This window comes from Echinococcus granulosus (genome assembly GCF_000524195.1).
Source record: "Echinococcus granulosus chromosome Unknown EG_S00006, whole genome shotgun sequence".
In the NCBI taxonomy this organism is placed as follows: Eukaryota; Metazoa; Platyhelminthes; class Cestoda; order Cyclophyllidea; family Taeniidae; genus Echinococcus; species Echinococcus granulosus.
Genome location: NW_020170386.1, coordinates 1527979 through 1552961, shown reverse-complemented (window position 1 = coordinate 1552961; position 24983 = coordinate 1527979). Strand labels below are relative to the sequence as shown.

The 24983-nt window shown below is 38.8% G+C and overlaps 3 protein-coding genes across 3 annotated transcripts; 2 read left to right on the top strand and 1 right to left on the bottom strand. All coding sequences in view use genetic code 11, as the record gives it.

Moving 5' to 3' along the window:
- Window positions 1–1119: 1119 nt before the first annotated feature.
- Window positions 1120–1746, top strand: EGR_01672 (hypothetical protein; the record flags this gene model as incomplete). The annotated part of the gene is made up of 1 exon (XM_024490921.1): window positions 1120–1746. One exon carries the CDS (start codon window positions 1120–1122, stop codon window positions 1744–1746), a length of 627 nt encoding a protein of 208 aa, XP_024354786.1.
- Window positions 1747–6975: 5229 nt separating this feature from the next.
- EGR_01671 (hypothetical protein) lies at window positions 6976–8919 on the top strand (the record flags this gene model as incomplete). The annotated part of the gene is made up of 1 exon (XM_024490920.1): window positions 6976–8919. One exon carries the CDS (start codon window positions 6976–6978, stop codon window positions 8917–8919), a length of 1944 nt encoding a protein of 647 aa, XP_024354785.1.
- A 5415-nt stretch (window positions 8920–14334) lies between these two features.
- Window positions 14335–20122, bottom strand: EGR_01670 (hypothetical protein; the record flags this gene model as incomplete). The annotated part of the gene is made up of 6 exons (XM_024490919.1): window positions 14335–14506; window positions 15340–15423; window positions 15639–15671; window positions 16797–16829; window positions 17125–17157; window positions 19143–20122. 6 exons carry the CDS (start codon window positions 20120–20122, stop codon window positions 14335–14337), a joined length of 1335 nt encoding a protein of 444 aa, XP_024354784.1.
- Window positions 20123–24983: the final 4861 nt, after the last annotated feature.

Here is a 24983-nt window from a genome sequence, read left to right as displayed (position 1 = left end):
ACTTTCATAACCCTTCGATCTATCGAAGAGCCAAAGTCACCTAATTGGAGTGAAGCGGGACTTTGACTGTTATCCCACCACTTCTCCTGCTGTTTATTAAAGTCTAGGTATGTTTCCCAATATCTTCATCATGACCACTGATCTTTGGGTGGAGCATTTATCTCGACCTATATTTTGATAGAATAGATAAATACGTTTAGAAATAACCTTCCTACTGATCAGACCTTAGCGTTACTAACGCAATTTCGAGGATCGGTGAGCGTAAAACCCTAACCCACGCATCAAGCATTCAATTTCGCACGGAGGGATAAACAACGATGGAAAAAATGATTATTTTTAAGGTAATCTCTTTAGTAGCAGGTAGTCTACGCAGGTCCACTCTAATGAGGGGAGCAGGAGACGTGGTAATAAGATAAGAAAGTGATTCGTGGGAATTAGAAGTAATTTCAACTAATAATTCAAACGGGCCGCTTGCATTCGAAAGCAACAATCTGATGCAAAAGATTAGCTCAGCTTATGACCCCTCAAAAAGGTTTTCACAGCAGATGGTATGAGTGGGCGTGAGTGCAAGAATTGTGGCTGTGAAATAAAAGTTTATCGCCTTAACCAATTGGCGACAGTGGCGAGTGGACGAAACATCTTTTTCTCCAGCAAGGGAGGTTAGCTCTGCATTATTTGAGCGTAAGCGTAAAGACGCCTTTGAAAGCGATGAAGTTGTTGCCATTATTGCTGTATATAACTCCTAATCAATAAATTTGCCTGTACAGTTTTGTTTGCTTTTTCACAGGTTTTATTATTTACTGGCCACAAATTCATTCATATTTGAGGTATTGCCACATGCTGGAAATTGCGATTGCAATTTTTCTGTCCTTTCCTTTAGGTATTATCTGGCTTTTAAATTAATCTATTTTAAGGATGTGATTCGGCAAATCGCCTATTAGTACAATTTCTACTTACTATTAATGGGTAAACATCACACTGATGGAAACATTAGGTATTATGGACCGTTTCAATCCTGCGCTTACTAATGAAATGGTGAAAAGCCTCTCTTCAAAAAGCTGACTGCAGAATTCAAAATAACATTATCAATTTTCTAATCGATAGTCACAACAGTGGCTAATGGCTGGCGCGTTGAATCAGGAGGAGGAGTTAGTGTGGGACCCACTCTACCCGAGTTTGCAGGCCTACGCAAAACACTTCGACTACGATCTGTTGGGGCAAAAGGTGCGTCGAACTGCGCGTTTCTTTGCACACCCACAGAGCCATATAGAGCGGTGGGTTCGTGAGCAGCAGATGGAGATTATCGCCATCGGGGCCTCTCTCATGCTCTCAGTCATCATACTCTTTCTCTGCAAAGCGGTTATCATCGGATGCATCGTCAGCAGCCTCCGCTCCTTGCGGTACTTTCTGGCCCTCCGATCGATTAGTAAGAAGTACAAGAAGGCGCTGAAGACGTGTGACTACGAAAATGCTGATGCGGATGTCTTCGCGGCTGAGGTCTATCGCAAAGTTGTTGAGACGCGCAATCTCTATAAATACCGTGACAAGACGGACATGATTGAATACGATTCCGGTCGATTTAATTGGGAGACAATTCGAGAAACAGGACTTGCATACGAAGAGCTACTGAAGAAGAAGCAGTTAGAGGGGGAAGTTACAAAAAAGAGTCAGGGAGCTGCATATAAGCAAAATTCGGACTGGGAATTGTCCAACCTACATTTTCGATCATTTTACCGACAAAATTAATGATACTGTTTCTGCCGTGGTTGGTGAGAACTCTGAAGGTATAAAACTAGTACGATTATTACTTTTGTCATCAACGATTCTTAGTTTTGCAAAATTTTGTAAGTGGTTCGGTTAATTCATCACTTATGATACTCTAGGGTCTAATTAGTTACTGACATACCATGCATCGTGTTAATATTATTTAAGGGCAGCCTATTGGTGGGAATTTTATTAACCGCATTAAAATAGTTACATGTTAAGTAGACGCCTGGTGTGTTGCATAACATTGTACCTACAATTCAGGACACTGATTCATTGAAATGGTCGTTGGGCTTAACGATACTGGGACATAGAAAGTCAGCCAAAACACCAACCACATGAGTAATCACAATATGTGAATGAAGTATGAACTGAGACCAAGCGATTCGTAGGTGCTATCAAATTACTTACATCTCATATAACCTTTGCATCGAAAAATGGAAAAAAACAGCTCCATTTCAGGTTAGAAGTGGGGGTATAATTAACTACCTTATTCGATATAATGCGTCAACACATTAGAGATACTGAACATTTTAATTATTTATAATTTTAAAAACAAAGTATCATGCCTGGTTCATTTGAACACTAAAACGAAAATTGGGAAGAATCTGTAAAACCATCTAACAGGCTTTTTATTAAGTTAATAATATAAAAATGTGAAGAAACACTTCTTGTGAATGATTGATGGATAAATGCGGGTGGCTGCATTGGGTCGCGTTCAAATTTGCATCAAGTGGGTCACATTTACGAGCTCCGGCGCGTCCCGGATAGCAGCGCAGGCGTTAACGGTGTAGGTGAAATGGGCCTCAAGAGGGAACTTAGAAACAACCCAGACAAAAATTAACGAGGAGTTTGTTTTTGAGACTTTAAAGTAATGAGAGAGGGATTAGACACTGTCACGCCACTTGATGACCAGTAATCTTCGCATAATCATCTAGCAAGGGAGTGGATGGTTGATACATTGGTACCGCTAGATACAACCATAAGAAAATAAACCGTTTTGTAACAGTTTAACATTTTTAGACCATAGATCGGGAAGTTAGTTAAGTAGTACCTTCCTTCAATCCAGCACTTTGAACATACTTCGTTTCAATAGAAGATCCCTAACTGTAATTAGACCTTTATGAAAATTTAATGAGTTTTTTAGCTGAAACTCACAGCACATTACAGCAGGCCACCTGTGTCTTTATGAAGTAATTCCAGCTGCAAAGTTAGAAAGGTCAATTTTGCAAATTATTACAAATGTTTATTTATCGTAAAGCACTATGAACTTTAAATTCATTGAAATCTGCCATCAGCATCACATTATGCACCACTTTATACATTTTACCACAAATTTTAGTGGGCTTTGTCAAAGCATTGTGTGCTTAATTCCAAACAAAGGTGGGAAATCTAAAATGAAAGTACTTTTAAATATATCTTTAAGTATGATTGTATTTGAAATAAAATCACCACATTCTGCTGTTTTTGAACTACCCTTCTCCCATTGCTGCTCTCCCCTACGTGATGGTTAGCAAAACCGGTTAAGGCACTGCTTAGTGGTACGAGCAAGAAACGGTCTCATGGTTATGCGTTTCCACTGCCTGCGTGGGAAATGCGCAGTGAAACTCAACAAACGCTGACGCAACCGTTCAGTGTTGTAATTGCATATGCACATTGAGAATTTGTTGGAAAGGGGCCAGAAGGAGAATGGTGTCTGTTTGCACGGTGTTTACTAAACCTCATTGGGATGGGTAGTGAGAGGTGGGCACTTTCGCTTGTTTTACGATAGGATATTGCGACTGCCCTGTTGCAAATTATGCAGTAATAGAATCTAAATCTGCAGCAAGGAAGTTAAGTAAAGGCGTACTTAATTATACCGAGTGTGTGTCATGTTAGTCGCTGAATTGAACCCCTTTGACACAAAACCTGGAAGATGAATATTGAGTAATTTCGAGGTAAGAGGATCCATTTTATACGTAAATTTACCGATTTGCCAAGACTGACAGCACAAACGGTTGAAACTGTGAAATGCAATTGAAGTGCTTCCTTTCGTCAATTAAGAATAGCTGGAAGGACTGAGGCATGAATTACCATCGGTGATAAGAAAGGTTACAAGTTTTATGACCCCCTGAGAAGCTCGAGATGATAATTAGATAGAAGCTTGATTTGTTCTAGAGTACCTTTAATAACATCAATTACGTTACATTAAGCAAAAAAAAACCAATTACATACTTAAAGCTGCACTTATGATGTGTCGTATTACTTAGAAAGCGAAGAACTTCCTATTAAAAGAGAAAGCCACTTCGCTGAGGTCTAAAGCAGACTTCAAGCGCCAGTAGCTGACAAACTCGTAAAGTAAGCATTTGTTATGCAGACCTTCTCGTGCACACATGAGCTTATAAAAAATCCTAAATCATATATGATTTTTGTAATGTCTATCTTCCACAGTACCATGTCACACTTGGCATAATTTGGACTAAATTAACCTAGCTGTTATGTATGTATATCGAAATATAAATGAAGCAAAGATGTTGACTTTCGCAATTATTAAAATAAAATTCCTTATGGTGAATTAAGTTGGGAGCACCCTGAAATTGTAGGTCAACAGACGTCATTACAAACGATTGCTAGGCTCTTCTAGTATAAATGAGTTTCTTCAGGCTTGATATGCTGGTAAAAAATACACAATCCCATTTGCACTTTTACGCAATTATAATATAAAGCTATCATAAAAAAAAGTTACCGACGTTCTTAATTCTTTCAGCTCCATATTTAAAAGTACATCCGCTTGCTGACTTGAGCATAGCTGGGGAAAAAGTCCCTAAACTGGAAAGGTTTTTGAGCAAATGAGGCAATTAATTTAATACACACGAAGCAAAGTATTATACACTAAACAAGCCCGAAGCAATTAACCAGTCTAATGGATAGAACAACGTTAATTATGACAGACGTTTGCCCATGACCTTCTTTGGTTCAAGCATTAGCAGTTTACAAAATTACCAGATGTGAATTTCGAAAATGCGTCTCTGCACAGTTTAATCATCCAATTTGGAATATACGACATGTACCTATATGGTGTATAAATGGTAATTACGCCATCAATTTCGCCCACACTTTGAGCTAAAAATTCTCATTATCACACCCCACTTACCTACTCTCTATCTCCAAATCGTTAAGCAATTTTCAGTTCACTTTCCACTCTCGTTCTCCTCACTCTAGGCTTAAATTTGAGTGTAACAAGAAAAATCAGACTCATTGAGCCCAATGTTGCAACTGCTACTTCCACTGCTGACCTTAACGGTGTCTAGGAAATAGATTTATGGAGAAAGCGTGAGTCGGTCTAATCCAGTGGGCAGACTGATGCACGTGATCGAGGAAGGGATTCAGCTACTTGGAGGGTCATGTTGTGCTCCACTTTAGCAGCACTACGGACTTACTAGATGCTACTTCATGAACCCACCTCCACCACCGGTATCCTTCGACGAAAGAAGGTTCTGTATTGAAAGCCGTTTAAACTCTACACTGGTAAGTTTGCATTCCTTTCTTTCTTAACAGTCAAACCAAATTTATTTGTTAGACACCATCAAAATCTACTTAATGTCCACCTACCTTTTTGAGTCAACACAGTCGTTGTAAAGCATTCATTTTTCTAATGCTTTAGGCATCTTGTACTATTACAAGGTGACTTTCAATCTAACGTAATAATCTTTAGGTTAATGGCTTTTGGGACAATGGTTAAAGCAATATATTTGGACAATTCCCGGAGAGGTGGTTTAGGAACTGGTACACAACAGAGTACGCTTAGCAATTTGGGATACTATCAAGCACATTCCAATGCCTATTTAGTTAAAGGTAATAACGACCATATAAGGAAAGGTAAGTTGTAGAGGACGAAAGAACACTTGATTCTTTTTGAATCCTACGCATTATACGTAGTTACAGTACTATTTCATTTTCATCACTCTCACGGATAAGTAGAAGCACTGAAGCCGATGTCAAAGGCTTCCTACGCGTCATCCATGCGTTTGTGATTGGCACACAAGGAAAGCCTCTTGCTTAAGCTACCCTGTCTACGAGAGAGGTGTATTTAAGTGATTCATTCTGATCAAAGCACATTATAATATCAACTTTTGTGTATTAGGATACTACTGTAAAATTTTAGAAGGTGCCCGTTTTGTGATGTTCGACTTCTGCTGTGCTGCATACAATCAAATAAGTGCATAGAACATATGCAACAATTATGAGCGTTAAGATTTTAGCTAAATATTATCGGGGCAAGTTGTTGGAAGGACTTGTGACCATACTAGCAACAGCGTTAGTGTGATTCGGGCTTTATTTAGGCGAGATTGCTTAAGACAGGCCGTCAGTGCATCCTACACAATGACTGACCTCTAAACACACTTCGAGGTATTCTTCGCAAATAATTTTATCGGTTAATAAGTAGATCACTTCACAATAAACACACAATTGGTAGTTGTTTTGTAACAAAGATACCCTAATTGATCAAATGTACAATGATGTGACATTTCAATTAACTTTTGTCACGAAATTCTGCAACCTATTCTAAGCTGTTCATAAAGACCTAATTGAAATGCCTTGAAATGGTGTTAAATGGCTTGATAAAGCACTATACTTAAAGTTTTGAATGTGTAAGGTGTTACATTTTGAAATCCGCCTATTTGGATGAATCACATGATGGACTTAAGAAAGGTGAGAAATCTTCAAAACCTCGTGACAGTTGCACATCAGTTCTGTGACACGCATACGAGCTTATTATGAGTGCGGTGGTAAACACAACACGTTTTGCAATGCAAGACTTCTCATCATTGTCTTTTTTTATGATTTGCAGCTCCAACCACCCTAAAGGATTATTCGATTTACAAAATCGGTTAGCTAAACAGCGTTTTGGAGTCTTTAATATTTTCTTAAGGAAAAGATACTAGAAACACGTTCATGAAGAAATAGAGTTGGTGGTATTTTGAAGAGAGTGCAAAGTAATGATGGAGGACCATCCAATGATTGACGATAATCCGCTAGAGACTAAAGACTCGCATGTACCAGCACCTTGCGTGAGTTGAGTAATTTACAAGGAGCTGCTGATTGGGTCTTCTGCAAAGAAGCCAATCATTCCGCAGATGTGCTAACGATTAGAAGACCGTTGTGCTCTTTCGTCTCAAATTTATTGCAGGGCAAACTCCAGGGGGAGCATTCCACAAGGTGCAGACAAACATGGCTGCTCGCGAGCCCTTCAAGCCCATCTCTATTGACAAGAGGTTAGGTGAAGTTTACTTTCACGAAAAGTGCTATCTAACTGGTTTCGGTTCAGCCCCCAAGACAGATCCTTTTTCAATCGTTCAAGCGGAGGCTATGGTAAAAAAAGACGGAAATAACAAAAAGCCTATAAAAATCAAGGTGACGGCATTGGCAGACTCCCTGAAACTAGCAAAGGCCTCTCACATCGGAAAGAAGCCACCACACTCAAAAATCAAGTATTCTGAAGTGAAACTACACAAAATCTTTCCTCACTCTAAAAAGGTTCTAGTCCTGGGCATTCAAGTGTCTGGCAGTCCTCAACAGTATTTGGTACTGACTTTTGAACAGCCTCTTAAAGCTACACGACTCGATGATGAATTAACCTACGCTGATGACGCTCCGAGGCACAACCTAAAAAATCAAATCCCAGTTTTTGAACCACCTGAAGTAAATGAACCATCACCGACTTACAACATCACCAATTCTCCGGCATTCGTAAACGCTACTGGAAGTGTAAGTGAACGCACTAGTGGGAGCCGAGAAACCACTCCCATTCACGAGAACGAAGTACCACAGGCCAGGTTAAATCCACCAGCCGAAGTTTCGGGGGATTTATCTACTTCAGGAGTGGTTGGATTGCCTAGACAACCAGCTCACAGTCCGTCGCTTTCACCATCTCCACCCGCATCGCCAACAGCAACCCAATCTGACGCACACACACCACAAAGCATACCTTACGACCATTCACAAATTGAGACTTTGAACGAGCCAGCCAATCCGAAGGAAGTGAATGCGCCTGTTTGCGTAAAGTGTCGGTCAGAGTGCAAAAATTTGGTGAGCACTGCTACCTCTCCAGTCAAAATGCCAACTAATAAATCTCGATCGAGATCAAGCTCCAGATCTCACTCGTATACTTATTCGGACTCTAGTTCTCAGTTTCGTTCTCCTATTTGCTCCTGTGATCAATACCCACACAATGGCCTCTTGGATAGTCGAACATCCACCGCTTCCCGCCGCACCATGACGACAGACGCTAGTTCACATTATGTTGTTTACGAGGAACGTCCTCTTTACGAACATCAAATTCGCTCTCAGCAACAACAAAAACCAAAATCCTCTCCTGTAAGCCAATCTACCTTTTGCGTTAGAGACAAAGGTTCTACCCGGAAGACTAAACCTCGACCGAGAACAGTCTCTACCTCGTCTTCCATTTCATCAGCTTCTTCCTTTTCTTCATCATCTAGGCGTCAATCAAAATCGAAACGAGAGCATCGACCAAAGCCACTCGTTTCTTCTAGCCGCGTTAACCATCACCAACTTAACGATGATTCCAAAGCTGCACCTGGCTCCTCTAAGTCCTTGTTTATCCTTGCAACGGGAAAATTTAAACCCTTTTCAGAGTTGTCACATGAACATAATGGTAAAACACAGGGTATTTGCTCTATATGTGGTGAAGTGGGCGTTGGCGATCCAAGACAGGTAGAAATCATTCGTACTGACTCAAGCGGGGGACCCGTCATTTCTGATGATGGTACCGTCTATATGTATAGCACAACTCGTCCGGCAGAATACACGAATGATGATGAACTACGCAGAAAAAATAAGAGCCACCATAGTGATCCACGACATCGTTCTTTGGGCAAGTCTAGGTCGAGCAGTAGCAGCAGCAGTTCCAAGAATGGTATTGAACGGCCAGTGGTAACCCCGGTCTCCGTCAAGCGCCAATCCACTCCAACCTCCACATCCCTGACCGAGGTGTATGTGCCCAACGAGTCGAAGCAACGCAGCCATCACGAATCACCCAAAAAAAAGAGGATTTACCGTCTTGACAGTAGTGACAGTGATTCTTCCAGCTCTTCTTCCGACGAAAATAAAATGAGCCAATTAGGTAGCATCAAAGTGGTGCCTTTGCGGTACTGAACTTGGGAACCCACTTCTTCTGACTCTCCTATCTTCCCTAAATTGTGTTTATGTTTCGAACAAATTAATTTCGTTTTTTCCCTTGTCATTAAAAATGTGGTATTACGACCCAGACTCCACATTATGTGTCATTCACCTCACTTTTTAGCTTTTTCCCATTACTTTAAAGGTTTAAACACTAAGCACAGTTAAAGTTGACTCTTTGGCAGCATTGCCTTTTCTTCAAGCATTTGTAAATTAATAATCACTAATGTATAAATACACATATTTATATTGAAAACACTAAAAGGCATCAGTGGGGAATTTAAATCACGATCTGGATTGACTATTAAAATAAAATAAAATAAAACTGATGGTGGAACATTAATTTATTTTTCGGTGAGGTTAAGGCTGTAACCAAAAAAGGCATAATAAACATCGTAGTAAGGTATGTAGACTTGAAAATAAGCCAAAAGCATTAAAAGCACCAATAGTCCCACCCTTAAAACAAGGCTGTAAGCACGTGACTAAGGGAATACGTCAATTCCCCACCACACAATGCTGTGGTAGCTGCTCTTAGACTGGGAAACGCCGTAGCACATGAACAGATGGTTTAATAGCGGGTATAAATGCCTGAGCAGTAAACAAGCATAGGTGTTTCTATATCATTGACGTTGCCGTAAGATATTGAAAAGACGGGCAGTAAAAGGCGAGGACATAATACGATCTTATAGGCTTGTGCATATAAATCCTAATATTTTGAAAAAGATAGGTTATTTAATGAAACTTAGCTGAATGGTGTTAATGGACGTTAGCCTAATGCTTGGAAATTTATCCCAGGTAGTGACTTGCTTCCGTCATTTACGCATAGGTGGGAGCGAGTGGGAAAGGAAATTATGTACTGAGTAGCATTTGTCTCCATCGCCTTTTTCCAAAGCCAAAAATTATGTAAAAATATCTCTATGAGTAATTAATAAATGGAATTTAGCATCAGTCTTGAAATGGTTTATCTTTTGCCGCTTTTGAATTCCAGAAGGAAAGTAAAGTTTCCTCAGAACAGGGATAAAAGGAGGCATTTCCGCTTTTGGGACTAATAAATGAAGCCCCTCTTTTTGAATGTTGGACGATGAAAACTTTTAGCCTCCTAAGGGACGCATCAAATGAGTACCTCAGGTTGCATAGTCAGGCAAAAGAGAAGATGCAATTTTTCTGACACCTACATTGAGTCAAGGAGGCTGATACTTTGCGACCTCTTTCACACTATTATTCATCACAATAGAGAAAGCGGAACTAACGGATCATGTAGATGATATTAACATAATGCCATCATTCCATCGAAAGTACGGTTTTTACTTCATATAGTTCCACTTGATTTGATGAGAAATATCCTAAGCTCACTGTTATCGTGCTACCTTTATACCACTTAAAGCTAATGAACAAAGTTGCTCTTTCAATTCACTTCGGTTCCCATTTTATATTCACTATTTTGCTGTCAAATTAGATGCACTTGGTGTTTGGATGGCCAGTTCTTTTCCAACTACACAGTCATATACAAAAAAGCATAGAATTGTTTTATATCTTTTGAGGTGACAGAACAAGAAGTGAGCTTCTATGATGAAAGGCACAGGATTTCCAAGCTTGAATTTAAAATATCTCTAGACGCATTCAGAGCCCTCAATGTCCGAGGTGCAGTCAAAATTCGATTGAACCCTGGCTAAAAACTCCAAAGGGCTTTAGAGTTATTGGTTTAAAGGGTATAGATTTATCTCCGAACTCTTCCATGTGCCTCAGTCAAGTTTAAATTTTGAAAAGCTTCGAATCGAATATAGATCGATTTGCACAAAAAATGGAATAATCCTAAGGTAACAGTTGGTATCAAATAAAATTTCCTTTGTTTTATCAAGTAGTCGTGAGCTAAAGCAACCATAGCAGTAAGCATCTTGATCGTTGCCTCAGCGATGTCTTCAATTATGCCAATATCACAGTAATGCCTACATGACTTGCTGTCGAATTACAACCTTCCCTATTCCAGTGTACTGCAATTCGATTGCTTCAAAACCCTAGACAGAAATTTATTTTCTGGCATACTAAAAGAATACAATGTTTTTAGGGGAATTAGACTGCGTTCATTTGTAAAAAGTTATGATTGTATGCAAGTTTCTGCAATAATAACGAGAGTTAATGGATGAACCGAAATCAACATAAAACAAAAAATGTTGTGTTACCATTCAATCTTTAAATCAATTACCGACACAGATGTGTGGCCGACAGATCTGGAGGAGGTTTGGGTCAAATAATTAGGAAATAATTTGAATGGCAATTACCACCTGAAAGCGCAATTGACAAGGATAGTTAGATGTGTTTAAACAAACTGATCTTACGCGAGCCACTTTAGGGTCTTGAGAGCTTAAATATTTCTCACATCGAGTAAGTATAAGAAATTACAAGTTAAACCAAGAATAAAACACTTCAAATTGCAGCATTGAAGCGAGCGCGACTTATTGGGCGAATTGTGAATAGATCATCTTGTTGCCATGAGCGCTAAGGTAGTTGATTTGAAGACGTCTGAGTTGTTGCCTTGCCAATAAGTTGCTAATTTTGCTGTAAGTATCACCTTTAAGGGGAAGCTGCATTTGCTTACATTTCACTCGCCTTCCCACAATTAAGCGCAGCCGCGGTTTATGTTACTTCACGTAATGTGAGAACACAAAGTCTTGCGGCCTAATTTTAGGCTTGGATACATATTACGACATAGTGACTCGTGTGCTTGGATTTTGTGCTTTGACTGAATAGACAGCTTATTTTCGAGGAAAAACTTCTAGTTGTGGATTGAATTGCCCTTCCTTAGAATATGTCACACAGAACTTTCTAGAGCACAACTGCACACCAACTGACCGTGACCCAGTACCTATAACTTTACGTATGTTAAAGACTTGCCAATTCGTTCCATGCTACTCGAAGATCAGCACATCATAGGCCTGGTTTACTCACAGATCAGGAATACTTTTTTGGCGTGCTTGAATCCATAAAAAGAGAAGTTGAGTGGTTTAAATACCTTCCTTCCTGAAATGTAAGATTGTTAATGTTTCTATCGGAGTGCCTACCCTCTTTGCAAAACAAGTCAAATAAGCGCTGACGGAGATTTTTTGTCTGCCATGGATTTTTGATGTTCTACCAATGAAATATGAGGCTTAATGAAAATGAACTTAGCATGTAGCATTGACGGCTGTTTTTAAAACTCCTTAATTAGTCGAAACTTCATTGAAACTTTTCATTAAATATATGGAGAGAGATATAATCTCAACTTCATAAATTACCTTATTTAAACAAAGAATCAGTATTCATGTTCAAACAAATTTAATTAAATTTTTCGCAGACTAAAAAAACCCGCTAGATGTGGATATTGGTAGAAGCATCACCTGAAATTCCACAATTTTTTGCTAGTTCGAAGTGATTACATGGAGAACTAGCAAAGAATTATTTACCACCTTACGAAAGCGTCAAGCATTCTAAAGATTATGATCTAAGCGTTTCAATCTTCGTAAGAATTATGCAATTTTTATCAGGCGTAATCTTTCATCCATCAATCATACGATTCATTGCTTCTGAGGCAGTCGTAGCTAGACCTGGTAGTAAAATGACATAACTACAATATTTTGCAATTATTGCTGATCACAAAACCATTAAATTACTTGCTGCGTAATCAACAACGAAATCATTAATAGAATGGAGTAGAAGAGCACGCAATGGTCTTACAAACACCCACCCACTGTGTGAGGGATGTGGTGCTCTCCTGAACACATTTGGCATTGCCTCCTCTCGTGTGAGTCAGCACAGGGAGGCCGCGTTTTCACGCCACTTTCAAACATTGGGGCTCTAAACATCGTACAAACCGACTTCTCCACAAATGCACTCATTATGATTTTCCCAAGACAAAAGGCAGGTAAGCTGGATGCGAATCCACAGTACCCTTGATGATGTTAACATATAGAGAATTCATGAATGACTTGGTTATAGACTACTGGTTTACTTAAGTTCTTCGACAAAATCCACCAAATTATGCACATGTATAGTAAGATGAAGGTGTGATTTGATTGATCGTAAACCTGCCAACTTATACGATCCTGTTTGATTTTTCGTTATGTATTCAAGGGGGCTTTATTACTAACGTTAAATGAGTAACCTTAAAAAGTGTATAGAAGAATTAGTTGGAGACGCTGATGAGACTCCAGTCCACTATTTAGTCACATTTAAAATGGGTGTGGCTTTTGGCAGCACTAGGAGCCAGAACTCAGCCACTAATCTTGTAAACTAGTGCATTTCGTCGCCTCCGTTTCAAATGAAAAAGTGGGTTGGAAAATTTGTGCAATTGAGCACGCCCATCACGGAAATATTAATTACTTTTGATGGCATAATTTGGCGCAGTCATTTTAACAGATGAACTCAATTTGTGATTTGGAATGTAGGATTTGACAAGTCATACGAAAGTGATTATTGCAAGTGGTCAGTGCTAGGAACCTTCTTGTCTATACAGGTATTTGGATTTAATTTATTTACCTAGACATTTAAGACTGCAATGGAATATGATATAATAAAATAGTAAACCTCCTAGTAATTAGCAAGATACAAAAGCTAAGACGAGTAGAAGCATGTGAAGCTTCTACTGAACAGAGGAGTTGGCGGAATTGGCGGAGGGATTAATCTGTACACTTCATGTTGCCTCTTAATGCAAGTAGCAGAATCATGTCAGCTCCGCTTGCCAGCTAGTCTAGTTGACTATGCTTTGATTTTGAGCACACTTGGCAGAGCGGAGCAAGGATGACTCAGGCGACACCTTGAGACTGAGACTATTGCCGAGCAAACCAAATTGATGTTTGACCTATCCAAAGTATTGCAAAATTTACTCGAGTGGTGGCAATAGCCTGAGTGAAATTACCTACCTTTTTATGAACTTGTTTAAATGCGTTAAAACTTTTCCACTTTTTAGTTCGAAATTTCTTTTGCGGTAGTTAGTTTACCAAAAATTCCAGACTGCGATCTTCCGTTTTAACAGAGAATTTAAAATATTTGCCTACGTTATAAGAAAATTTTGCAGTCCTGATAAGTGGCATAAATTTAAGAACAATGAGGATGTTCTGGTCTTAGCTGATTTCATAACTTAGCTTAATGTGCTGTTTGATACAGAACCACAATCCATTATGAACCCTTCACTGTAGTAATAACCCGAAGCACATTTTTCAGGTGCAATGGAAAGTTAGTCCGTACATACGAGAGATTCATCAATTAGGACTCCATTGCTGAAAATAGATCAAGTAGGATAAGTAAATTTGTATAGGCGTGTGGAAAGACGCGAGTATCTACGGGAAAGGGGACTGAAGCATAATCATTGAGTAAAGGAAGCTACTTGGAAAAAGGCTAGTGAGCAAGGTGTTTGCCTTATGAGGGATTGTGGACATAGAGGGTGCGCACAGTTGAGCATCCCGGCTGATGGGATCTTCGGGAGCAACAGAACAAACTAGACGTGGGATTTTTGTTGCAGGAACGGATGCATTCACAAACGTTGCAGGTGGGTGTTTGGATACGGATTCGTAGAGCTGGAGAGGTGTCCCTTGAAAAAATGTGCAAAGTTCATCACGAGTAGTGAGGATAACAGAAATAGCTCAGTGTGATTCAGCTCAAGAAAGGTACAGATACCAGCGTCACAGATTGATAGCTTCAAAGGGCACCGCCCAATTTGACTTTATTGCAAAAAAAATTCCACTTAAAAAATGAAAAAAAATTACCTTGATGTTTGAATGAGGTGTAATACATCATGTCATTTAGGTGAGAAATTCCCAAGAGTTTGAGTAACCGTCAATTATTAGGGGGCATACGGCTAGTGTGTGAGTCGCAAGTGGTAGATAAAGATGGTTGATGGTGCAGAAATGAAAATATGGTGATTATTTGCACAAAAAATTATTTACCAATTCAATAACCTGCTGCATAATAAAAATGAATTTCAGTTAGCTGTAATGAAACCAAGTAAAATAGTTACATAGAAATCGTCGTTTTCGACCGTCTCAATGACAAAAGAGTAACTACTTGCCCCATCACATTTACTAAATATACAGTCCAATAACTACCCCAAACAAACGTACCCGTTTTAAGGAACCTCCATAAACAAAAATTCGTAATAATATCACTAAATTTACGAGTCAACTCACATTGTTAATCAGGTTTAATTTCACGCTTTGGCTGCTGCAGTGGGTAACGCAGAACCCGTTTTTAAGTGATATGGTTAAAAGAAAAGGATGCGCCATTTATTAAAGTTTCAAACATCTTAAGACTGTTACACAAGTCATTTTTCGCTGATATGGGAAACACTAATAGAAGAGAACATAGTCTGTGGGGTGGTGATAAATATAGGAATGTTTCTCCAGTAATGTGCTGGTGTAGACATACCTCAGTTTTTTCTTTCCTTCGGAACCTATGCATTTCTTGCACACTGATCGCTCAGGAGTTATTGACTTCCCTTTCAACTTTTCACTAGGTAAAATAGAGCTGCACGCATTAGACAAGGCAAGGATAAGTGAAAAGCAGAAAGTGGTAAAAGCAAGCTTAAATATTGTAAAATAAATACGCATACATCTCTTTTACTTGTTCCACGTATTACTTAGGAAATGTACATCTTATGAATGAGTTAAAAAGCTCATTCTTAATTAAAAGGAATGCATTATTACCAATCTTGTTGTGACATATACCTCTCTTTAACAGGACTCCTGGATTGCCGTTGACTGAAACACAAAACCATCAATTAGCTGTTGCGTTGCCTCATTAAACACCTTCTGCGCATTAATCTCTGATGCGCATGAGAGGCATCATTCACGTCCCAAAGCTACACCAGGTTTGTACAGTTTTAAGGTAACAGCAGCAACAACAACAACATCTCTATAAAAAAACCAGTGTAAATCAATCAAAACGTCAAACCAAATGAACCTAATCCTTACCGTTGTACTAGGCTACCAACTGCCAAATATGATAGCACATATTTTGCTGTAAGATCATCAGTAAAATTTGTCCAAGTTAAAGATTCCTTTCAAAAATCATGAAATCACTCCAGTAAAATAGTTTTGTGTGACCAAACAAGGTGTTTCAGTCTGCTCATGACAGCTAAAATAAAAGCGTTCCAAATTAAAACACCAACTATGAATGTGCAAGAATAGGTTCCTTTTTTAGCCAATCCATTAATTTTTTACCGAGGCCCTTTTAGTAAAACAAAATAAAGTGTTTCATTCTTCTATTTGGCTGAGCATTAATATGCAATGTTTAACTGAATGCAGTAAATAGGGTTGGGTGACCTATATCACAATTTGGTGGTTGCAACACCTACCACCTCCGCGTCAGGCGATGCTTGTACACATGCGAGTTGGCAAACGGGATTGCAAGCACCAACATTGCCAAGTTTAAGTGCGCTCTTTTAGCTTTTGCTATTACTAGCAAATTTATTATGCTGATGGGTAAGTAAACTGCATTATGGCATTTTCTCTTAAGAAAATGAATGCCCTCTCTATTGAAACTTGTGCGATTGGATTGTTTTGTCCCAACTGTGAATTGCATGGGAAAGATGATTCAATTATAAAAGTTTTGGTTGTCTGAACGAACGCCCTAGAACTCAAGCACAAAGTAACCCGGAATCGGGTTTGATTATCTTATTTTCAGTGGTAAATATTTAGCAAATGAGCTACTGAAACATTTGACCTTCCCAATGTATAAAACAGTAGACGCACTGTTAATGCTCGATTTGGCTTGATTTTGTTAATTGCAGAAATAGCATGACTAAAGCGATCAAATGGTTCTGAAGGTTACATTTGCGCACTCTGGAGGGCTTTATTTGTAGAACGAAAAGAGCATAAACCTACCGGTGTTTCGTAGGGATCTTGGCAACCGGTTGGCTGAAAAGGAAAACGAGTGACTAGGAATAGGTCCAACTAAGATTATCAATTAGTATTAATAGTTTTAGGAGATTTTGTAGGAATTCTACAAAAGTAATATGAAGATTTTAGTTACTTCAAATTACTTCAAATACTTCGCAGATAATACAATACATTAAAAAGGGATTTCTAACGCAAAGGTGCGCTTTACTCTCTTCTGACTTGTGACTTGGACATACCTCTATCTATCGCAGTTCGCCGCATTTTTAATTTCCATATTTACAATCTAGAATTATGTAAAACTTTGCTAACTCACACTCTGATAACGGGAAAATTTTCTCCATCGTCGCTGAAAGAGAAATGAAGGCTTAGAAACAGCGAAGCCTTATACCGATGGTATGGTAGTTCATCCTCTAAATCCCATCCATTCGAGGAGGAAACGCATCTAATAATCTGAAGATTTTAATCACCTGGCGTCAAGTCTAATTATATACTCACTGGAAATGCAGTCAGGCTAACCACGAATCCCAAGTAAAATTCACTCCTTATTTTCAGACTCATTTTGATGCTATCGACTTTGCATGGAGAGTGGATGATTTCATCAGTACAAGGCTTGATGTAAAAATGGTTTATTCTACTTCCTCTTTGCCCCCAACACACTTTATAACGAAATAATGTGAAATGTTCCAAATGTCTTCAAAAATCACCAAATTCGGCTGTCTGAAAATTTGTTTTAGTTCCCTATTTATGTGCCTATGATGATATTAACGGTAAGTAAAACAACTCTGTTTCATTTTCAACTAGGCGCGTGCTCATTCACTTGATGCTGACTACTCAAAGGCGTAGTGTATTTTCAAAATGAAGAGTGAAAATGCACCAATGAATAATGTTAGAAGTTGATGCTTTCACAGTCTTGACTTTTGATCAAATAAGCCTCGGATACCGAATCCCAATTGTTAATCAAGTAATTTACAGGGGCCTGTAAATATTAGTGATTTCGACTACTATAAGAAAAGTGAATATTCACAATAGCGATAATAATACTTAAAAACTATTACCGTCATTAGAATTTGCTTTTGTATCAATGTGCACATTTTTTAGACAAAAATTCAATCTTATAATGCTACGACGATATAAAATCGCTCATTCTTTAACCGATGCTTATTTACTCTTCGCAATGGAAGAAATAAGAAAATTCCCAGCTATTTTTTTTTGTTAAACAAGCTATCTGTTATTCATTTCTGTTGGAAGAAATCGTGTAAAATGCGTCTGGGGAGAATATTTCATTACATTATTATGTTTGATGCATGAGTAACTGTATGTTGTATTTACAACTTAATTCTTTTCAACATGTTCCTAATGAGTCTTTACTCGCCTTGGCAAGTAGAGGACGCCAAAAGCTTAAGTAAGTGAAAGAGCTTCTAAAGGCCAGAACATTATTGGACGACCTTGATGGAAGAGGCTAAGAAAGTAATTTATTGTCCATGGACCCCTCATAATCCTAACACGCGTCATATCACGCGCACCGTTGTGACCACCCGGAGCATCATTAAAAAGCCTTTTTGTCCGTCAATTTTAAAATACTTGTCTTGAAAACTTATGTAGCAGGCTATGGTTCTAGCAAGTTTCTTTAAAAAGGGTATTTGTTACGTAAATCTTTCCATTAAATTTGATAAATGAAAGACCTCGTTTCAAAAATGGTACAGGACGGCATCGATAGGTGTAAAATGTAAGACTACACTTCTTAAGCTAGGTTTATTTATATGCTAAGTTTGCCTTCAAATCAACAAAACCACACTTATGCCGACTAGGTCAATCTAAAGCCTGTGGTTTTGGAAATCCATTTAGAGCACTTTATCAGCCATCCCATCTTTACCGTAAAGTCGTATCTTCGAAAATAAACAGTAAAAAGTGTATGGACATAAAAACTGAGGTACTGGTAAGGCTGATACCCTGTGATGCATACCAACTCGTCTCTGCTCTTACACTCACCAAAATCGTCTACATGTTTTTTGAACCAAATACTAGTATTGTGTAGCATCTCCCCTGTAGTGAAGTCAGAAAATGAGTCAAGGCACACATTTTCGCTCAGCAAAACAATGAATAGTACAGTTACTATAGACAATAACTTTTAAACTGAATTTTCTGTGAAGCGGAGGCGGAAGCTCTATAGTGGAAAATGTGCCTGTGTGCAAAGAAAGCGGCTCAAAACTAACAAGCGATTACATCTTTTGCAGAATTAGATATACCAAAAGCCATATGCACATTATATTAGTCAGTTCACCTGACATCCCATTGTAGCATATCTATTTTCGATAGAACCTGCGTACATACTTTGTTGAAACACTTTCATCTTCGGTTACACTAGCCTTCGTAGGGAGGGGTCGAATTTTTGTCGATTGGAAGGCAATCCTGGAGACAACGTAGAGGCGACCGTCATCATGGTAATGTCTTGTGTCAATTCCTTCCTCTGCGATGATATTAGTAAGGAGACGCAGTTTGCAGAAATGGCGTGGTCGTGAGACTTCAATAGTGCGAGGCGCCTCGGCTTCATTGACTTCCTGATGATTTATTCTAGATTCCCAATTGTCAGACACCACTGAATTATCCTCTTTCTGTATCTTTTCTATGTTAGTGTCCGATGAAACCGAGGTAGTAGAGGAGGATGATCTCGTCTTGCCGACTTCTTCACTAGCAACTTCATCCTTCACCTGCACAGGATCCTCCACTTCGGGCGATGTTGATGGACTTTCATGGCCATTGATCATCTGGTCAACCAGTTTCACGGCCACCTCCTCGTAGCCCTCTTCTGTTTGCAACTCCGGCGTAGAGACACCGTTGGTGGCGGGTTGTCCGGTTTCAGGCGCTTCGTAAGTATCGGAATTGGAAGATGTTGGAGAATTCTCTTTCCTAGGTAGTATTTGTGCTGAAGCATAGGCAAAGTTGCGTGTAAAAAGAAAATCGTGAACTTGATTTAATGTTTCATTGCCAGGTGCATGAATAACCTCAAAACGATAAGGTCCGTTGTTGGAAGAGATTTCAAAAACCGCATATGTGGGGTCAGAAGTAAAAACGTGAATGTTTACGATGTTACTTAGATTAAAATCTTTCCCCATCCTTTCATTGTTCGTTCTGAATATGACTTTATCTCCGTGTTTCACTAAGGTCACGGGCATAATTACATCCGAGTCTTTCATGTCTTCCAAGCATATGTGAGCGTTGCGAACGGAAAAGTTGCTTTGTTGAAAGGTATTGCGTCCACCCAGCCATTCTAGATGAATGGGGAAAATCTGACTTCCGACCTGTTGTGACATGTCGCAGTGGCACTTTTTTGGTAATGATAAGAGTGAATGAGTGATTAAATAGACCTCCACCTATTGGTTACGTAAGCCTGGGTGTGTGTTTGTATGCACTTGAATGCACGTGGATTGGTATTTGTCGCTCACTCGGTGTGACAAACCAAAAGTGCCACTAACTCCACCAACACCGAGTGCTTGTAATTTGATGGGACGGTTGGCATTGATCGTGGTCCCCTCTATCTTGCACAGTGCTTCAGCTGCGATTACTCAAGCAGCACTAGCGTTTTCATTGGGGAAGGGGGTGTGTGTGGCACACCAACCTATCAGGAAAGACCAATTTTATTTACCTCTCTAGGATAACTTTTCAATCACCTCTTTGTCATATAGGCATTACATAAAGGAGGAAAAAATATGGCGTGCTGACGCAGGAAAGTCGATACTTCAACAAGTTTTCTCAAATAAACATTGTGCTATCTTGGTTGAATTGTAAAACACTATAAAAAGAGCGCTAGAAATTCGCAAATTTCCAAGGCAAGCTTATAATAATTATCAATAAAGTGTCCTGTGACTCATTTAAGTGGTTAAATTAGATTATCGCTTAACACCGTTTTATGAAAGAGCTGACTTTACCCGTAATTGAAACCCTGCATATCAATAACAGCTACCCCCTATTTCAACCGAATTTCCAAATTTTATTTAAAGGAAAAATTTAAAAAAGCCTCAGGTTACTTTCCAGTTTAAAGGAGATATCGCAGGAGTTATCAAACTTTCGAAATCGTGATTGTATGAATCTTTAATGATCCTATTTTAAACAATGAGTTCTCATTTGACCAGTAGCATTCCTTATTCTGAAATCTCTACGAAGACTGGATTTTTGTAATCCACACTGGCTTACTTACTAAAGCAAACAAAAATTTTGAAAATTGAAATTGCAAAATACTAATTCTTAATCAATATAAGCATACTTAAAGCCAATGAAATGTATCGAATATTTTAACATACACTAAACTTACGGAGCCCTACATATTTTTCGGCTAGAAACACTACACTCATGAGATTAGAATTAGAAAGTATGACTGTCAGGCAGTAAAGTAATTTGAACACGAACAAATTATTACATTCTTAAAAACTACTAAACAGAGGTGATTTGAGATTAAAACTATTGGCACGGTGATGCAGTTGCAATTTAGCAGCCACATTGAATGTGTCGTGAGGTTATCACAAAACGAGCTGTCATTAGTTCTGCCGTATTACAGATAGACGGTTATTCACATCCTATTTGTGCGATGTAGCGTATATCCTTTGTCTGGTTTCTGAAGGCGCTGCATAAGTTACTTAAGCAGTGGGAGCAAGGCAATCCGCTTAAAATCGCTGTGGGAAATTTACCAAGGTGTACGGATCCCAAAAATCATAGGTCTGTTAATGTTGTTATTTGTTGGGAAATGGAAGGATTCAAATGATAGCACACTTCAACTACCAGTATAGCGGAAAAGACATTCAATCCTTCAATTCTTTCAAGAATGTGGGTCTTAATTGTCACGCAGACGCACGAAGTTCTTTCACCTGCACTCGAGGCGAGAGATGTAGAAAAGTTTAGTCTCTTCAGCCACGTTAGTACTGTGGTGTTTTTCTACAATGTTTATGAATCTTACCGCTAACCCAGTTACTCACACCTTTTGTCAAAGTCCTTTTGGAGGATGACTCAATGAGTCGAAAACAAACATGTGACCACAAGCTTGTTGCAGCTCTACCCCTCCCCAGTCTCAGCGAGCGCTTTTCCATAGCATAAATTGGCAAAATTTTCCTACTCACCCTCTTTCAAATTCAGCATAATCATTGGGGTTTATTTTTAGGTTAACAATGGAAAATTAAAACACACTGGTCATACTTCCTGACTCAAACCCCACCCCTTATCTAAACCATCCGTAAATGCCTTAGTTGTTTATTAAAGAAACTTCCTTGTGGTTTTTGGATAATCACAGTTGTAGTCGTTGTTTAGCAGTCATTCGACTAGTTTGTGCATGGGGCTATTTTCCATGGGCGGAAAGACAAACCGCTATCATGTAACAAGTGTATTGCGTAGCAAGAGATGACGACATTTTACAATGAGTAGACAGCGCCTCCACTAAGTACTAACATAATCCAATGATGGAAGCAGCTAATTCATTGGACTGCGCTGACTGCGGTTTTACCAAAGCTGACGCCGCGTCAATGACAGCGACATGCTCACTTCAGTGCTTGCATGAATCAGGCAGAAAGCCCTCCACTTGCGGTTGCACATGGCCATGCTTTTCCTTATAATCACAGTTTTGCATTTCCGCGAGTGGTAAGTAACAGCGTGGTCTACAAGATTTCAGAACACACCATAACTACCACTCGTCTCTTCACTTTGCAACGTCGCGTAGCATAACAATTTAATATCATTAAGAAATCATCATTTTTAGCGTACGGAGAAGGTATTTGAAAATTATATTTAGTGAGAAGCCAAAATATTAAAATTATGTTCAATTTTTCATCAAAATTGGACTTTACGTTATTCCGCTTTCTACAATATAGCGTGTACGCGCTCGAATTATTCACGAAATTACCTCAAAAGCAGCAACAAGAATGTAGCTTAGCACGGACGTTCTATTGAAAAGAAATAGTAGTTAATTAATTTATGATAATTTGCACCCAAATGGGGCTACAGTTAAGGCAAATGTATTAGTAAAGATGACCATTTTCTGAAATGACTTTATTGTTGCAGCAAAATTTCGGGTAATTTATTCGATTTGTAAATTTTGTCAGAACAGCTCAATGCTTGGAAAATATGTCCATCGCACCGACGTTTTATAATATCAGCTTCGCATGTTTTAAATACTGCAGCATTACACGAAACATTGAAAACCTGCACCACTTTACTTGAGCAACATTTGACCTAGGTATGTGGAAAGTTTCTGGAACTTCGCCAATCTCCTGCATTATTGAAAGCTTAAATCTATAAGAATGTATACATCCGTGAGGACGAACGAATTTGCAACTTCGACAGTAAAGATATGTAGAAGAAGATGCACAGACATCAATCAACGCATAGTTGACGAGATGCGACAGCAGTGGCAGGAGATTGACGTACTCAGCATCCAATCAGAAAGTTGTCGTGTTTGCAAAAGGCACTTTGCATTATCAGCATTTTAACTTACAAACTACAAATTTTGAATCGAATATCTTTATGGCGCATTGGACTAAAATATGCGATGCTCGTTAGCAGACAGCTCGCTTCTGTCGCAGTAACCACTTGGTTACGCACGCTCAGACCGCCTAGAAAAAAGAATTCCAAAATCTGGATTTCAGAGAACTCTAGCCACCCAAGGCCAGAGCTCAACGGATAATGGATGGTTAGTCAAATTGTTTGGCACTCTCTTGAGAATGGTCCAGATGACGCTTACGCGAAGAATTCTGGTCGAATCTTCCCTACTGCTTGCCATTGCGAAAAGACGCAATTGCAGCCTGCGTGTTTGTGGCATGTCATAATAGTAATTTTTAAATAGACTGCATTATTTGAAACAGCAAGGCTTAATGTAGACAGTCAGTCCAACTGCCAGTGTCAGCTGTACCAACACTAGGATTGACACATTAATTTGGCGAATTAAACAAGAAACACCTTCCTTTGAAATACCAAAAAATTTTGGATTGGAATGTGAATGTCCTTATCAAAACACTTTTTTCTGGGATCATAAGAGTAGAAGAAATTGAACACTATTTAAAAGTCAGAATAGAAGTGGATAAATGGAGCTCAAAGCCACAAAAACGGAAGCTTTTGCAGTATTTAATTAATCTGCTGAATTTGATCCAGTTTTTGTATTTGGACTTCGAAAACGAAAGACACTGGAAATGAGTAATTCAGAACAATTCGGAAAATAGTGCACGTTCAAGTAAGCTGGAAATGCGACTTCGGTGAGTTTATTCCAAGGCGTAGAGACCATTTACAACAAACTCCTATCGCGATCACAGGTATCTCTTAGTCCCGGTGGCTAATTCAATTGGCAGTCTCACACATCTGCCTTTGGCAAATTTAGCATGCAAAATCCAAACGATTAAAATGATGCATACAGCACATACGTCAGCATGGTTATAGATGTGCGGATTACAGGCTTCAACTGTTTATGAAATCTAGTCTCACTACTTCAACTTCCTCGGATTGCATGCATTCAGTAAGACTTATCTGCATGAGCACCTTAACGACCATCTCCCAGTCGCTGTTTGAAGCCCACCTATTCGTGAATTTGTTATACGGTCATATGATACTCCCTATTTTTTTAATGACGCTAAAAATTCCTCGAAAAGCTAGACAAAATGATCATTTTTCCAGGCATTGTCCTCAGTGATGCCTCATATTTTAATATTATGTCAACTAACAAGAGTAAAAAATTTATATCAAGTGTTAGCACCACTGCTAGTCTTTCTGTCTAAATCATTTTTTTGCATGTAAGTTCCTCAAATTTACTTTGATATCCAACCAGAAATCAAATACTGAAGATAAATTTCCTCAGGGTTTGAGCATATTCACCCGCCTCTACAGAGTCTAAGACAGTCTGCAATTCAAACAACCCACACATTAAGTTTAAGTTTGTCGTTGATGCAGCTTTCTTGCTTCATGTATCAATCTTCCGAAGCTTAACCAGATGTTCATCTTTTGAAAAAATCATCTCCTTCACATATTCTTGCACTAAAATTTAGACTACTGATAGAATAAAAGTGAAAAGGATTATAAAGTATTTCTTATATGCAATTTATTCAGACAAATGTCCTGATATCATTCATAGAAAAGGGAGGAGATTATCCAAAAAGTAACCCTTACAAAAAATACACAACCTCGTTTGTCCGTAGATGAAATTGG